This window comes from Aspergillus piperis (assembly GCF_003184755.1).
Source record: "Aspergillus piperis CBS 112811 unplaced genomic scaffold BO85scaffold_3, whole genome shotgun sequence".
Taxonomy (NCBI): Eukaryota; Fungi; Ascomycota; class Eurotiomycetes; order Eurotiales; family Aspergillaceae; genus Aspergillus; species Aspergillus piperis.
In genome coordinates, this window is record NW_020291593.1 from 229,260 (window position 1) to 243,585 (window position 14,326).

The 14,326-nt window shown below is 53.5% G+C and overlaps 7 protein-coding genes across 7 annotated transcripts; 3 read left to right on the forward strand and 4 right to left on the reverse strand.

Moving 5' to 3' along the window:
• The first annotated feature begins 301 nt into the window (after positions 1-301).
• On the forward strand, positions 302-2,281 carry BO85DRAFT_414016 (Paf1-complex subunit LEO1). Its single transcript, XM_025657627.1, has 3 exons — positions 302-736; positions 789-963; positions 1,023-2,281. The coding sequence occupies exons 1-3, from the start codon at positions 528-530 to the stop codon at positions 2,022-2,024; spliced, it is 1,386 nt and encodes a 461-aa protein (XP_025518747.1). The 5' UTR covers positions 302-527; the 3' UTR covers positions 2,025-2,281.
• BO85DRAFT_414019 (Zn(II)2Cys6 transcription factor rglT) lies at positions 2,183-3,821 on the reverse strand. Its single transcript, XM_025657628.1, has 2 exons — positions 3,619-3,821; positions 2,183-3,551 (listed from the first exon to the last, which is right to left on the reverse strand). Exons 1-2 carry the CDS (start codon positions 3,743-3,745, stop codon positions 2,440-2,442), a joined length of 1,239 nt encoding a protein of 412 aa, XP_025518748.1. The 5' UTR covers positions 3,746-3,821; the 3' UTR covers positions 2,183-2,439.
• A 175-nt stretch (positions 3,822-3,996) lies between these two features.
• Positions 3,997-6,518, forward strand: erb1 (ribosome biogenesis protein ERB1). Its single transcript, XM_025659391.1, has one exon. It carries the CDS (start codon positions 4,039-4,041, stop codon positions 6,400-6,402), a length of 2,364 nt encoding a protein of 787 aa, XP_025518749.1. The 5' UTR covers positions 3,997-4,038; the 3' UTR covers positions 6,403-6,518.
• A 74-nt stretch (positions 6,519-6,592) lies between these two features.
• Positions 6,593-9,224, reverse strand: BO85DRAFT_390379 (putative AAA family ATPase/60S ribosome export protein Rix7). The gene is made up of 3 exons (XM_025656770.1): positions 9,098-9,224; positions 8,790-9,032; positions 6,593-8,698 (listed from the first exon to the last, which is right to left on the reverse strand). The coding sequence occupies exons 1-3, from the start codon at positions 9,143-9,145 to the stop codon at positions 6,779-6,781; spliced, it is 2,211 nt and encodes a 736-aa protein (XP_025518750.1). The 5' UTR covers positions 9,146-9,224; the 3' UTR covers positions 6,593-6,778.
• A 173-nt stretch (positions 9,225-9,397) lies between these two features.
• On the forward strand, positions 9,398-10,120 carry BO85DRAFT_445984 (ESCRT-III subunit protein VPS20). Its single transcript, XM_025659392.1, has one exon. The coding sequence runs from the start codon at positions 9,605-9,607 to the stop codon at positions 10,049-10,051; it is 447 nt and encodes a 148-aa protein (XP_025518751.1). The 5' UTR covers positions 9,398-9,604; the 3' UTR covers positions 10,052-10,120.
• A 195-nt stretch (positions 10,121-10,315) lies between these two features.
• Positions 10,316-11,649, reverse strand: BO85DRAFT_179170 (PITH domain-containing protein). The gene is made up of 3 exons (XM_025654340.1): positions 11,356-11,649; positions 11,173-11,284; positions 10,316-10,992 (listed from the first exon to the last, which is right to left on the reverse strand). Exons 1-3 carry the CDS (start codon positions 11,495-11,497, stop codon positions 10,581-10,583), a joined length of 666 nt encoding a protein of 221 aa, XP_025518752.1. The 5' UTR covers positions 11,498-11,649; the 3' UTR covers positions 10,316-10,580.
• Positions 11,650-11,834: 185 nt separating this feature from the next.
• BO85DRAFT_414033 (putative ATP dependent RNA helicase) lies at positions 11,835-14,257 on the reverse strand. The gene is made up of 3 exons (XM_025657629.1): positions 13,893-14,257; positions 12,177-13,835; positions 11,835-12,113 (listed from the first exon to the last, which is right to left on the reverse strand). The coding sequence occupies exons 1-3, from the start codon at positions 14,115-14,117 to the stop codon at positions 11,982-11,984; spliced, it is 2,016 nt and encodes a 671-aa protein (XP_025518753.1). The 5' UTR covers positions 14,118-14,257; the 3' UTR covers positions 11,835-11,981.
• Between the last annotated feature and the right edge of the window lie 69 nt (positions 14,258-14,326).

The window sequence follows — 14,326 nt, forward strand, 5'->3', positions numbered from 1 at the left end:
TGGCGATCAGGCAATCCGAGATAGTTCAGTGAGAGATCCGAGGGGATTGAGGAGGGGGGAGGGAACAATCCACGACGGAGTTAACAGGGAAAGAGTTGGGGAGGAAGTGAGGAGGAATGAATGAATGAATGAATGAGTTTGGGGATGTCCCGATCTGGAATTCGACTGATTCGGTCTGGCCCGTCCACCTGCCCGCTGCGCTAGTCCCTCTTGGGCCCGGAAGGGATCATTCTATCCACCGAGGGGGTCTGTTACTTTCACTAACTCAACTCATAGTTTATTGAGTCTGAACTAGTAATAATTAACAGCTACCGCGCAGCTCCTCCCAGAGTCGCCCAGTCCCATTGATCGCACTTTGGCCCTGGTGTTATTCCTATTCTACCCTCTTCTCAGTCTCTCTTTTTTCATACAGGGCCTTATCCAAGAACAATTTTCTCCCGAACACTTCAGCTGTTCCTAGCACCAAACACAACTTCATCTTCGGCATTGACCGCGCACCCGCCGGAGCTCTCTCTTTCCCACCCATAATGTCTTCTTCAGATGAGGATGTCGTACGCCGTCCGGGGCGCAGTACAGGTGCCGGTCAACCAGGCAGTCCGTCTGCAAGTGAACACAGCGAGGCTCCGGCGCGAAGTCAGAGTCCCGCGGGCTCGGATGCGGACAACGCGAACGGCTATGATGATGCGGATCTGTTTGGCTCGGATGCTTCCGACGGAGGGTTTGGCGATGATAATGAGTATGGTCAATTGCCCCTGTTGCTAGAGAGACATTCATTGACTGGCAAACAGTCGACCCCAGCGGACGCTCGATGACGAAGAACTCGATTCCGGAGATGACGTGGATCGCAATGATCGGGTTGGTGAGCCCATGGACTATGAAGGAGGCGCAGACTATGAGGAGACGGTAAATATCATGGACATGAGCTTGAGCCGGGCGCCAGAGCCTGTGACTTCGAACGGTGAGGTATGTTCCACAAGCATCCACCTGCTGCATGACCCCGGACTCACCACTACCCATTCTAGGTCTACACGATGCCAGTACCCCCTTTCCTATCCGTTGAAACGGAAGAGTTCAACCCAGAGACCTATGTTCCACCTCCGTTCACGACAGCGGCCACGTCGCTCTGCTGGCGCCATGACCCCCAGAACGAGTCGCTGCTGCAATCGAATGCACGAATTATCCGCTGGGAGGATGGCTCCATGACATTGCAGCTGGCGTCCGCGCCAAAGGAGCAATACCGTATTTCGACCAAGCCACTGGCACCTCTCAGCAAGTCTGGAGAATACGATACCAAGCTAGACTCGCACGTTTATCTGGGAGCCGCCGCAGAAGCCTCCTCGGTCTTCCGGTTGACGTCCCATCTCACCCATGGACTTACGGTCTACCCGACGACCGTGGAGACTGACGACGCCGTGCAGCGTTTGCAGGAGTCGCTAGCAGCAGCAGCTCGTGGTGGCAAGAAGACGCTGGACGGATCGGCGCCGGTTATCGAAGTCAAGGAGGACCCCGAACTCGCCAAGCGGCAGGCAGAAATGGCCGAGCGCGAGAAGCTGAAGGCTGCTCGTCGCCGCCAGCAGCTTCAGGACCGCGAGATGGACCGTGGCCGTCGTCATGGATTCACCCAGCGCACCGGAGGTGCTGGTCTCACAGTGGGTGGCCTGGAAGATGACGACGGTCTCCTGACTACCCGGCCTCGCGCGAAGAAGCCTCGCAGGCCAAACCGTCGGGGCGAGATCTACACCGATGACGAAGAAGAATATGACCGTCGCGGACGCACTCGCGAAGACGAATACGACGAAGACGATGGGTTCCTGGTGGGCAGTGACGAAGAACCGGAAATCGTCGATGATGACGACGAAGAAGATGTCTTGGAGGATGAAGACGAGGACGCTGAGGGCGAAGAGGAAGAACTTCCACCCGCCAGACCGCGACAGAAACGAGCCTCCCCCGAGGCTCCTGAGAGAGGCACTCCTCCAACCCGGAAGAAGAACCGCTACATTGTGGACGATGATGATGAAGAGTAACGGCTCCTCATTTCTAAGCCATATTGACATTCTTACTTGCTTCTTCTAATGACATTGTAACTGTATCATCCATTCTGGGAGTCATTCTTCGGGCGCATGCATGGTCGTCACCACCCATTCAATGTTATATTTTTGATATCATACCAAATACCTACAAAACTAAGGAATAACTAACGGACTCGGCAATATGCAAATTTGTACATACCGTACCGCTAGATCTATCTACATTGCTAGTAATATCACAAATTCACGAGACTAGTCCCTCCCAAAATAGAGATCGGAGTATATAGAATGATTATCATAAATCGTAAGATTAGGCACCGTTAAATCGAACCCCGGTCTCAATGCGAATATGGCTCCCTCCACCCATATAGTCACCTTATATCGATGAAAGTCTTTATAAACGATGCCGGGTCTACTTGGCACCCGCACCATCCGGATAATCACTTGGCTCAAAACCAAACTTCGGAATGACATTGCGCGCGCTCTGAATGATGCGCATACACAGCGCATCCCGCTCATGGCACGATTCCTCCTCCTTGGACCCGTCCGTCTTTGGTATAGGAAGGTGACGTTCCTCGACAGGCAGCGGGTGCGAGCGATGCCAACGTCGTTGCCGCTCCTCCATTTCCTCTATAAGACCAAGCAGGCTAGGCCCATCATCTGCACCCGGCGGCATACCGGCCGGATCACACGGCCCTCCTAGCACACGGAATCGCACGGTTTGCCGTAGCCAATCCTTCCAGCCTTCTGTGGGGTTGGGGGAGGCATCAATTGCTGCGGCGTAAGCCGGTGGTGCCGATTGTCGGCCGAAGTCGACGGCGTTGACTTTGGATATACGTAGCCAAGTATCGGCGATGACGGTTAATAAGGTGCCAGTGAAGGTGACATTCTGCATGCCTGTTGTGAAGCGGAGGGGACAGATTTGGCAGCGGATGACAGCTTGGGCGGTTCTGGATGCGATGTAGAGGGAGCATAGGTTGTGATGGGAGATCGGGAATGGGGCGAGAGAAGACAGATGGCTGAGACAGAGGTAGAGGCATGATAAACAAGGGCATTGGCGGTCGGATTCCTCCGAGTCCGGGGACGAGCCGGCAGAGGACTGCTGGAGTAAGGATAGGTCTGGTGGAAGGGTGTAGAGATTGGCTGCTGATGAAGAGACATTGGAGAAATCAGGCCATGGACTGACTGTCGTTGGAGCTGCATCTATTGGTTTGTTAAGGAGGAATTGCCCGGCGTCAACGTTGCTATTTGCGTCCGCAAAGAAGTTGGTCTGCCCCGTATAGTCTGACGGGGCGGTCGCGGCCGACTCAATGGTTGATGGTACAAGGGAAGCAAATTCCGAGTTATTGGTCCAGGGATCATTCCCTGAGAGTCCAAAAGGTGGTGATAGATCTTCATCTTCTCGCATACGCTTCTTGGGAGGCCGTCCCATCTGTTTCTGTAGGGAGTAGTGGCAAGTGAGACTTTGTTTGACGCAGCGAGTGCAGCCAGTGGGCTCTCCGGAGCATTTTAGCTTGCGGCTTCCTAACATGAGAAAAAATGATTAGCGCCAGACAGTTTCTACTTCAGCCAGACAAGAAGTCAGACATACTGCACTCATCACAGGCCGCATGTCTTTTCCCCCGCGCCACGCCTGTTGCGGCGTCACCCATGGAAGCATTGCTTGGGTATACAGAGTGTGGTTGGCTGCATTCGAGAGAGAATTGCTGGTGCATCATGCTGCAGAACCAGCGAAGATTCGAACCGGCTTTCAGCTGAGCCACGAAGGTAATACGATTATAAGGTAGTTGATCTTAAACTTCATCATAATGATTGCTTGTTATCGATAAAGTTGCGTGCCTGAGGCCAGCGAGGGGATCGATAAGAGAGGCGGTGTGTCACGTGGGCGGTATGTCTTTCCGCAAATCGAGGGCAGCAAAAAAAAAGTCGAAAAAGTCGAGCTTCGAATTCCTTCCAGCAGTGCTTCGATCCTGCACAAGTTTCTGCCCACTCGGAGTGTTCCTTCGTCGCCATGAGTGCTGCAAAGGTTTCCAAGAAGCGCAAGGCTGTCACCAAAGATGTCGAAGAGGAGGCCGGTGTGTTCTCTGGCGACGAATTGAACGTCGGCGACATCGATGGTGCGCTTTCGGACGATGCCAACGACCTATCAAGCGACGAGGAGGATTCCGAAGTCGAATTGGTTGACGACTTCAGCTCCGATGAGGATGACGATGAAGAGGAGTTGGACAGCGATGAGATCCCCTCCGACGGAGAGGCGCCTCTCAGGAAAAAGTCCGGCACATCAGCTACGGACCTGGAAGTACCTACGAACGACGACGAGAGCTCCAGCGAGGAAGAGCAACCCAACTTCCGCATTGAAAAGGATGCCAATGGAAACGACCGTTATGTCTACGATGAGATCAACCCAGACGACAACTCCGATTACTCTGACGTCGAAGAGAATGCGAACACGATCGGTAACATCCCGTTGTCTTTCTACGACCAATACCCCCACATTGGCTACGACATCAATGGAAAGAAGATCATGCGTCCTGCCACCGGGGAGGCTCTGGATGCTTTGCTTGACAGCATTGAGATCCCCAAGGGCTTCACCGGTCTGACTGATCCCTCGACTGGTAAGCCTCTGGAGCTGAGCCAGGATGAGCTGGAGTTGCTGCGCAAGGTGCAGATGAACGAGATCCCCGAGGAGGGCTACAACCCATACGAGCCTTTGATGGAATGGTTCAGTAACAAACAGGAAATCATGCCCCTCAGTGCTGCTCCGGAACCCAAGCGTCGATTCGTTCCGTCGAAGCACGAAGCCAAGCGGGTCATGAAGATTGTGAAGGCCATCCGCGAAGGTCGCATCTTGCCTTACAAGCCCCCGTCTGAAGAGAAGGAGGAGGACCTCGAGCTCATCAACTATGACCTGTGGGCAGACGAGGCCGAGCGTCCAGACCACCCCATGCACGTCCCTGCCCCCAAGCTTCCTCCGCCAGGCTACGAGGAGAGTTATCACCCGCCTCCGGAGTATCTCCCCGACAACAAGGAGCGCAAGGCCTGGCAGGAAGCCGACCCCGAAGACCGGGATCGGGAATTTCTCCCTACCGACTTTGGCTCTCTCCGCAAGGTCCCTGGTTACGGCGAGTTTGTCAAGGAGAAGTTCGAACGTTGCTTGGATCTTTACTTGGCTCCTAGAGTTCGCCGCAGCAAGCTTAACATCGACCCGGAGAGTCTGCTCCCTAAGCTGCCCAGCCCTGAAGAGTTGAAGCCGTTCCCGTCTGTCTGCGCCACGGTGTTCCGGGGACACAAGGGCCGTGTTCGTTCTCTTGCCGTCGACCCCACGGGTGTGTGGCTCGCCACTGGTGGTGACGATGGCACTGTCCGCGTTTGGGAATTGCTCACTGGTCGCCAGCTGTATAGCGTCAAGGTGGGTGAAGAGGATCCTGTCAACGTTGTCCGCTGGAGGCCGAGTAAGGATGCCGTGGTCTTGGCTGCCGCCGCCGGTGACGATATCTACCTCATCGTGCCCCCGATTCTCGACCCCGAACTTGAGCAAGCCAGTCTGGACCTTCTCGACGCCGGCTGGGGATACGCCGCTTCGAAGCCCGCCCCGAAGGCCTCGGAAGAAGGCAAGAAGACCACCCCTCCCCAGTGGGTGCGCCCCTCGGCCGCTCTCGCCGACAATGGCGTATGCGCCGTCATTCCCCTCCGCTACGTGGCCAAGTCTATCTCATGGCATCGCCGTGGTGACTACTTTGTTACCGTCTGCCCGGGCTCTTCTACCCCGGCTTCTATGGCCATTGCCATTCACACTCTGTCCAAGCACTTGACTCAGTACCCCTTCAGCCGGCGCATCAAGGGTGGTGGCCCGCCCCAGACCGCGCACTTCCACCCCTCGAAGCCCATCCTCTTCGTTGCCAACCAGCGCACCGTCCGTGCCTACGATCTCTCCCGCCAACTGCTCGTCAAGATCATCCAGCCCGGTGCCCGCTGGATCTCCTCGTTCGACATCCATCCGACCTCTTCCACCGCTTCGGGCGGAGACAACCTCATTGTCGGATCCTACGACCGCCGTCTGTTGTGGCACGATCTTGAACTCTCCCAGCGCCCCTACAAGACCCTCCGTTACCACCGCAAGGCCATTCGTGCCGTCAAGTTCCACCCTAGCGGCCGCTACCCTCTGTTCGCGGACGCCAGTGACGACGGCTCTCTCCAGATCTTCCACGGCAGTGTCACGGGTGACATGCTCAGCAATGCTAGCATTGTGCCGCTCAAGGTCCTCAAGGGCCACAAGATCACCGGCGAGCTCGGTGTCATGGATCTCGACTGGCACCCGCGCGAAGCCTGGTGTGTCAGTGCCGGTGCGGATGGAACCTGCCGGTTATGGATGTAATTATTATAATTGGTCTTCCTTGTGTGTATCCTGTTCAAATTTACATGGGAGGCGTTTTGGTGTGTGCATAACTAAATTTAGAGTTTCTGATATCCAAAAGTTCATTCACTCCTTCATTGGGTTGTTTGCTGTTGTAGTTCATACCAGTAGTAGTAATTAGTTGTAGTAACTACTCAGTGGCCGCATGGTTTGAATATCCCTCAAAAGATCTATCATTATTCATCACTTCTTTTTTTGGATCCCTCCACTTTCTCTATATGCACACAATGAAGAAACAGCACAAAAGAGATAATAAGTAAAAGAAACAATCCCGAAGGTACATCGATGTATGTACACACACCAAAAAACACTGACTGAATAATCTAATTATTATTATTTACACCACACCACCACTCCAATCCCTCCTCAACTTCTCATACTTCTTCAAATCCGTAACACTAGGCCGAATGAACGCCTTGGCAGCGACAAAGTCCTCGAACTTGATACTGTCCCGTCTCTTAATAGCCGAGTAACCAGCGCGACGAAGCAAACTGCCCAGATCAGCACCACTGAAGCCCTCACACTCCTCGGCAAGTCTGCGCAGATCCTCATTGAACTCGATAGGCAAGTTCCTGACGAGGGTCTGCAGGATCTCGACACGTTCAAGCGGACTGGGCAAGTTAACAAAGAGAAGGGTCTCCAGACGACCGGGGCGCAGCATAGCCGGGTCGATGATATCGGGCCGGTTCGTGGCCGCGATGACGTAGAGGCCTTGACGGCTGCTGCCGAGGCCATCGAGTTCAGTAAGGAGGGTGTTAACGACGCGGGCGGAGGCTTCAGAGAGGGTATCGTCACGACGGGGGACGAGAGCGTCGAGTTCATCGAAGAAGATGACGCAGGGAACGGAGGAGCGGGCGCGAACAAAGACCTGGCGGACGGCGCGTTCGGATTCACCAACGAATTTGTTGAGAAGTTCGGGACCCTTGACGCTGATGAAGTTGGCGCGGGACTCGTTGGCCACGGCTTTGGCGAGGAGCGTTTTACCGCAACCGGGGGGACCCCAGAGGAGGACGCCGGTGGGAGCGGTGATACCAACGTTGGCGTAGATTTCGGGGTTCTTGATGGGTTCGACGATGGCGGTGGACAGTTCGTCGCGAATGCCGCCGAGGGCACCGATGTCAGCCCAGGTGGTGTCGGGGATAGTGGCGAAGCCTTCGCGCTTGGAGGAGGGTTGGATCTTAGGGAGAGCTGTGAAGAAGTCGGCGTTGGAGACGAGGACAGTTTGGGTTTCGTCGCCGATGGGCGTTTCTTTAGCGTGGGTGATGAGGCGGCGGAGTTCTTTGACCTTAGGGCTGATGATGTCGGCTTCGCCTTCGATTTCCATTTCCATTTCCTCGCCGCTGTTGGACTTGAGGAGTTCGAGGTAGCGTTTGATGGCGGCGGCACCGGCGGTGGCAACGAGGTCGTTCAGATCAGCACCGACGAAGCCGGGGGTACGCTTGGCAAGGGTCTTGAAGTCGAGGTCATCGACGAGACGCATCTTGCGGGTGAGGGCGCGCAGGATCTGCTCGCGGACGGGCTCCGAGGGGACGGTCATGTTGATTTCCTTGTCGAAACGACCTCCGCGACGCAGGGCTGCGTCCAAGCTGTCGGGACGATTGGTGGCCGCCAGGACGATGACGGGCTTTCCGTCGGTCTTTTCGAGGGCCAAGTCGTCCATGCAGGTGAGGAGTTGGGCGACGATGCGCTTCTCCATCTCTCGTTGGGCGCTTTCACGCTTGGGGGTAATAGCGTCGATTTCGTCAATGAATATTAAGCAGGGCGCGATTCTCTTGGCTTCTTCGAAGTATTCGCGGAGAGCCTTCTCGGACTCTCCTGACATGCCGGAGATGACGGATGGAGCGGATATGGAGATGAAGGGGACGCCCAGCTCGGCGGCGAATGCGTTTGCGATCATGGTTTTACCGCAACCTGGCGGACCATGTAGCAGAACACCGCGAGGAGGCTGGACATTGGACGACATGTAGACTTGTGGGCGTGTCATGGGCAGGATGACAAGATCCCCGAGCTCCTGCACGACATCGTCCAATCCACCCAGATCGGCCAGACTGATATGTGTGGGGGGAGAACGGTCGACTGCGGCCTCGGCCTTGCGGCGCTTGGAGGACTGCGATTCACCACCATGGTGCCGTTTCTTCGTGGAGGTAGAAGGAGGTGCTGTTGACTCGGCGGTGTTGGATTCGCTCTGTTTCGAGGGCTTCGAGCTGTTGGTTGTATTCCACATACCAACCAGGCTCTTGTTGAGGCTGTTCGATTCCTGCTCCCGTCAGCTACCTCTTCATTGCTAGCCAGATTCTAAGCCGCTTCTGAAGGCAGGTACCCCATGAAGCGGCGCGCATGTCGCATACCGGTGCCGGTGGCTCCTCCAGACCTTCAAAGTCGCCGTCTATGGAGTCGTTCTCATCTTCCCCGAGGACGTCGGCTTTCAGCACTTCCACCACGCGCTCGATGCTGTCTTCGAGAATGCGCTTCGGCTTCCTGTTCAGGCTGGAATTGGACCGCTTGATGGTATCGTAAATGCTGGAGACCGACAGGCGGAATTGGGCATTCTCAGCATTGTCGTCAATGATTTTGCGCACGATCTGGTAGATCTGTGTACGAATAGTTTAGCGATGATCGCTTTGAGATAAGCCGAGGAACGAGTCGCAGCACTTACATCCTTGTCGAGGCCCTGCCTCAGCGTCGGCCTGCCCCCACGACGCATCTTGAATCAGAGCAGGGGCTATAGATGCGATAATCGGGGGTGATAAAGATCCCCGCTGGCGATGAATTCCCACAATTTTAGAGACCCGGAGAATTGATGCGCCGGCGGAGAGCCCCAAAATCGTCTGAAAACACCGGCAGATTTCCGAGGATGGGACACTAGTCCCGATGGGGCAATAGGACGATAACGGACGTCATCTGCGGTGGACTCACTCACTGCTCACTAGTTATCTATCATTCTATCACCGCCGGCCTTTGACTGCTTCCCCTCAAGCATCCTCGGGAACAAAGCAACATGCGCTGACAATGGGAAACACAAACAGCAGCACCCATAAGATCTCTGCTCAGGACCGGTGAGACCCTTCCCCTCTTTCCAATGGGGTTCGCCCTGTTGCTGCCTCCATCAGCGCCCACCGGCACGGGTCACGAGCCTCATTTCCCGTCTCCGACCGATAAACTAATGCTCTTAACGCTCAGGGCAATCCTTGACCTCAAGAACCAGCGAGACAAGCTCCACCAATATCAGAAGCGAATTACCGTCTTGACAGACCGCGAAACCGAAATCGCGAAGCAATGTCTCGCCAGGAATGACCGCAAGCGCGCTTTGCTTGCCCTGCGTCGCAAGAAGTACCAGGAGTCGCTGCTAGATAAGACCGACAAACAGCTCGAGCAGCTCGAACAGCTTACGGGGCAGATTGAGTTTGCGCTGGTTCAGAAGGATGTCCTTTTCGGCTTGCAGCAAGGGACCAAGGTCCTGCAGACCATTAACAAGGAGATGGGTGGTCTTGAGGGGGTGCAGAAACTGATGGGCGAGACGGAGGAAGCGAGAGCCTATCAAGAGGTAAGCTTTTATTGTCAATGGTTATTTGAAAAGGTTATTCTGGATTGGATGCTGACGAGTTGGTGATGGTTGTACAGGAAATCAGCGAGATGCTTGCTGGACGCTTGTCCACTCAGGATGAGGATGAAGTTGAAGAGGAACTGGAGGCTTTGCAGCGGGATACGCAGGGTCCGGTTGTCTTGCCGAATGCGCCCAGCTCTAAGCTCCCAGAGCACATGGAGGGGGTCAAGGAGGACGAGCATGCCGCGGAAGAAGAGGCCCAAGTCGAGGAGCGGACTGCAATTCTTGCTTAAGACTGTGCCATCCATATGATCTCTTTCTTTCGATATTAGCATTACCGGCGTTGGTGGTTTCAGGAAATTCAAGTATAGTATAGCATTGTTAGATATGTTTCGCTATTTGAACGCTAGCAACTAGACCATCGAAACATGGATTGGCGTGCATTATCTTGACAGAGCCCAGCTCAATACCCAAGGCAGTCTCCGTAGCTTCTGATCAATCATTCCAGTCTGTCACAGACCTCATACATTTCAGGCCAGCATATAGCCGCCCCATGTTCAAACAAACACGGAAATACGATCCATATTACTTCTGCTCACAGAATCCTGCTCCCCACTCCATTCACACCCTGAATAGCAACATGATCACCCGGATTTGCAGCCGCCTCATACAAGAAACTGATTGGCTCCCTATTTAGAGCCATAAACTGTCCCTTGAAACCAATATACCCGACCTTGGTGACGTCTTCTTCCCCATCGCTCCAGTTATCCTCGAAGAACAGAGTGATGGAGGTAGTCGCGTTCCAATGCGCCCGGTTCAGCGGCAACTCGAAAACATCTGCGCCCGGCATAGGTTGGGGTATCTCGACTGTCTGCGTGGGCTTTAGGTCCGAAGCTGTTCCGAAGTCCAGGTCGTCGCGATTCTTGAACAGCTTTAGGGTCTTCGGGGCAGATGGGGTGGGAGCGGTGTATATAAGGAGGGAGTGGACTTTAACCTGGCCGGTGAACCTGGAATTCTTTGAATTAGCAGCTATTTCATGGATAATGTGGTGGTTGTGGTGTAAAAGACTGTCGAATGCTGGGTTTGCGACAAGAAGCTGAGATGAGGGGCATTTGGCGGGGTAAAATCCACATCACAAATAGCAAATCCGGTCGATAACCACGACGATATTAAGGGGTGTAACATACGGAATATACATCAACAGCTGTTCATCTGCGTCGCTTTCCAGCTCCGGCTCATCGTCGAGCCTTTCGGCCCATGTTTTCTTGACAATCGCCGCGCCGGACTTGGGACTGGCCTCTGCAGGTAGGATCTCGGGTTAGCATGCACAGCATTACTTGCAGCAGGTGCTTATATCGCATTTTGCCTACCGTTTAATGTAGTGATCGAGTCAAACTGGATTTGAGAGTAGAGGAGAGATTGAATCGCGGGGGTGATGTCGTTGGAATGATCATGGCCGTCTTCTCCGTGGCAATGGCCGCCGTGATCGTGGTGGTGGTGATGACCTGACATATTCGACTTGAGAGATTTCGAAAAAGAAAAAGACTGACACTGATTTATTTATGTGTCTGACTGGTAGAGTATTGTTAATCTGTGGACTGCAGTGTGTCTGAGATTGTAAGGATGGTTGACCTTTTACTAAGAAAGAAAGAAAGAAAGATGGGGTCAGCGTTGTTGTTCTTCGGCGAAAGGACCGTCTGGCTACTGTGAAATGATGCGCATCATGATCCAGGTGACCGATTGCTTGGTTTATTCACCACCCAGGTACCCTTTACACCTGTAAGCATTTGTTAATTGTTGTGTTCCGCTGGAATAGCAGAATTTACTGATACTATTAAATTCGACAGGTAACAGAAAGAAGGAATATATGCATCTCTAACATTCTATAGAGGTCAACGCTGGCGGGTATGAAACATGCAGGCATGTCGTCAATCACAATCACTAATAGGTTCACCATCATATAAGTCCCATCAAGATACGCACTATGTCCTATAGCTCAATGGACCTGGTAGTAGTTCGGGGCGTATTCGAGAAGGTAGTTCTTCTCGATCTTAGTGATATCGCGGATGAAGGTCTTCTCGCCGGTTTGTAAGATCTCATGGAAGATGACCCAGTCGGCTTTCCGATTCTGTATAGACCCAGTTAGCAAAGAACTGCAAATATAGAAGATAACTCTGTATTGTCAACATACAAACATCAATGAACTCGGGTGAGCATGGAGAGTCAGGCCTCCGCTCACCGTCTTAAAGGTACCATCGGGTTGCATCTTCGCAGCGTGTGCGAAATAACCCGTAGTAAGACACCTACGAATCTGTTCCGCAAGCTCACTTGGGTCTTCTTGCCGAGACCGAGCGGAGAGAGTCTCGTCGACCTGAATCCCAAAACGCTCAAGATATCGCTTCAACTGGCCCCGAATGCTCACAGCCCGCTGCAAAGATCGAAAGTTCAGAAGATTGTCACGGCACCATTTGGACTCCTTCTTTCCTTTGGTGATGAACGCTTGGTACACGTTAAGATACGTCAGATGATCGCCCTCTTCAACTGCGAACTTTCTCCGCTGGCTCTCCGATGACTTCCTGTCGCCTTCATGCTGAACCCATACGGTCCCTTGAAGACTCACCATGGCAGCAATAGAGAGGATCTCACTTAAGCAGTTGAAAGATGGCGCTGATAGCAGCACCTTTGCCATCATTGGATCGACTGCCAGCTCTGCCATGCGCATCCCATGGGGCTTTGTGAGTTTGGCATAGTCATCAACTGCTCCCAAAGAGTACAGCAGCTCAAATGCGCGAATAACAAGCTCTGTAGGAGGGGGAGTCAGGAAGTCGAATCGTACGATGTTGTCAATACCCAAAGCCTTGAGCTGCATGATCACAGGTGCTAGGTTTGACCGCTGGATCTCCGGAACGGTGGCCTCGGGGAGTTGCTCATAGGCCTGCTGCGTGTAGAGGCGGAAGCACTTCCCAGGTTTGGTACGCCCGGCTCGGCCAGCTCGCTGAACAGCCGCTGCCTTTGATATGGGCACTGCGGTCAATGTCTCTATGCCGGTCTGCGGGTTATAAGCTCTTAATTTGGCGAAACCGCAGTCAATGACATACACAATCCCGTTAATAGTAACCGATGCTTCGGCGATGTTGGTCGACACGATGACCTTGCGGGTGTTTTCTGGTGTCGGTTCAAACACGTACATTTGCTGGTCTGTTGTGAGGCCAGAGTAAAGGGGCAACGGAAGTATACTCTGCGCCTTGGGATGCAGCGTTGCGGCACGTTCAGCGATCATCTGCACCGTGGTATCAATCTCCTCTCGGCCAGTCAAGAACACCAAAATATCACCTTCCGCCTCTTGAAGATGGATGTCGAACACGGTTTTGACTGCGCGTTCGACATAGTCTTCTGCAGGGTTCTCGAGAAAGAGCATGTCCACCGGATACATGCGACCTTCTAGACTGATGATCCTTCCCACCTTGCCGCCAACATTACCGGATTCCGGACTGCTGTCAAACTCCTCACCAGCGAAGAAACGCAGAAAGTCTTCAGCTTGCAAGGTTGCACTACTGACCACAATCCTAAGCTCCAGCCGTCGTTTCATGATCTTTTTCAGGATACCCAAGAGGATATCAGTACTGAGGGACCGCTCATGAGCTTCATCCACCATGATTACAGAGTACCTTGACAGCAGAGGATCTACGAGTGCCTCCCTAAGTAACATTCCATCTGTAAGGAACTTGATCCTGGTGGAAGCCGAGGTCAAGTCCTCAAAACGAATTGAGTAGCCCACCTCTTCGCCGAGCTTGCAGCGCATTTCCTCAGCTACCCTAGCGGCCACCGTGGTAGCGGCCACCCGACGTGGCTTGGAAATATTAGCTTTTCTTTTTTGCATCCGAGTTGATCTGAAGGAAAATCATACCTGTGTCACGGCTATGGCCTTCCCATCTGCACACCATCCTGCTTGGTCGAGATACTGGGGTAGTTGGGTCGTTTTCCCACTTCCTGTTTGTCCAACGACAATGGTCACCGGATATGTTTCCACCAGGTACAACAAGCTCTGCTTGTGTCTTGCGATTGGAAGCAATGCGGCCGGCTTGTATAGAGCCGGGATAAAGCTGGTGGACAGATCCAGCTCGGAAGCCATTGCGATTGGGCCTTGGAATGATAATGGACCTAGGAGGTGATTTGCAGCACCGGTTCCAAGCAGGGGCAAGCTATTATTGCGCTAGAAAACCCCAGGTAAGCATATTGAAATCGCAATTTCCGTGTCAGCTGCGCAAGCCTTGCACTGCCAGAATTGGATCCAGATTCTACTTTGACGAAGTAGATATTGTTGGAGCACCTGCAGCAGTG

What these genes read in the sequence shown, in the direction of transcription:
- BO85DRAFT_414016 (XM_025657627.1), top strand. Translation starts at nt 528, where the DNA reads ATGTCTTCTTCAGATGAGGATGTCGTACGCCGTCCGGGGCGCAGTACA. An exon ending in GGGTTTGGCGATGATAATGA is followed by an intron (nt 737 to 788) that starts GTATGGTCAATT and finishes ACTGGCAAACAG; the next exon opens with TCGACCCCAGCGGACGCTCG. An exon ending in CTGTGACTTCGAACGGTGAG is followed by an intron (nt 964 to 1,022) that starts GTATGTTCCACA and finishes TACCCATTCTAG; the next exon opens with GTCTACACGATGCCAGTACC.
- BO85DRAFT_414019 (XM_025657628.1), bottom strand. Translation starts at nt 3,745, where the DNA reads ATGATGCACCAGCAATTCTCTCTCGAATGCAGCCAACCACACTCTGTA. An exon ending in TGCGGCCTGTGATGAGTGCA is followed by an intron (nt 3,552 to 3,618) that starts GTATGTCTGACT and finishes TTCTCATGTTAG; the next exon opens with GAAGCCGCAAGCTAAAATGC.
- erb1 (XM_025659391.1), top strand. Translation starts at nt 4,039, where the DNA reads ATGAGTGCTGCAAAGGTTTCCAAGAAGCGCAAGGCTGTCACCAAAGAT.
- BO85DRAFT_390379 (XM_025656770.1), bottom strand. Translation starts at nt 9,145, where the DNA reads ATGCGTCGTGGGGGCAGGCCGACGCTGAGGCAGGGCCTCGACAAGGAT. An exon ending in GGCAGGGCCTCGACAAGGAT is followed by an intron (nt 9,033 to 9,097) that starts GTAAGTGCTGCG and finishes ATTCGTACACAG; the next exon opens with ATCTACCAGATCGTGCGCAA. An exon ending in TGGAGGAGCCACCGGCACCG is followed by an intron (nt 8,699 to 8,789) that starts GTATGCGACATG and finishes TGACGGGAGCAG; the next exon opens with GAATCGAACAGCCTCAACAA.
- BO85DRAFT_445984 (XM_025659392.1), top strand. Translation starts at nt 9,605, where the DNA reads ATGCTCTTAACGCTCAGGGCAATCCTTGACCTCAAGAACCAGCGAGAC.
- BO85DRAFT_179170 (XM_025654340.1), bottom strand. Translation starts at nt 11,497, where the DNA reads ATGTCAGGTCATCACCACCACCACGATCACGGCGGCCATTGCCACGGA. An exon ending in CTCGATCACTACATTAAACG is followed by an intron (nt 11,285 to 11,355) that starts GTAGGCAAAATG and finishes TCCTACCTGCAG; the next exon opens with AGGCCAGTCCCAAGTCCGGC. An exon ending in CAGCTGTTGATGTATATTCC is followed by an intron (nt 10,993 to 11,172) that starts GTATGTTACACC and finishes AAAGAATTCCAG; the next exon opens with GTTCACCGGCCAGGTTAAAG.
- BO85DRAFT_414033 (XM_025657629.1), bottom strand. Translation starts at nt 14,117, where the DNA reads ATGGCTTCCGAGCTGGATCTGTCCACCAGCTTTATCCCGGCTCTATAC. An exon ending in AGGCCATAGCCGTGACACAG is followed by an intron (nt 13,836 to 13,892) that starts GTATGATTTTCC and finishes AATATTTCCAAG; the next exon opens with CCACGTCGGGTGGCCGCTAC. An exon ending in ACCCGAGTTCATTGATGTTT is followed by an intron (nt 12,114 to 12,176) that starts GTATGTTGACAA and finishes GGGTCTATACAG; the next exon opens with AATCGGAAAGCCGACTGGGT.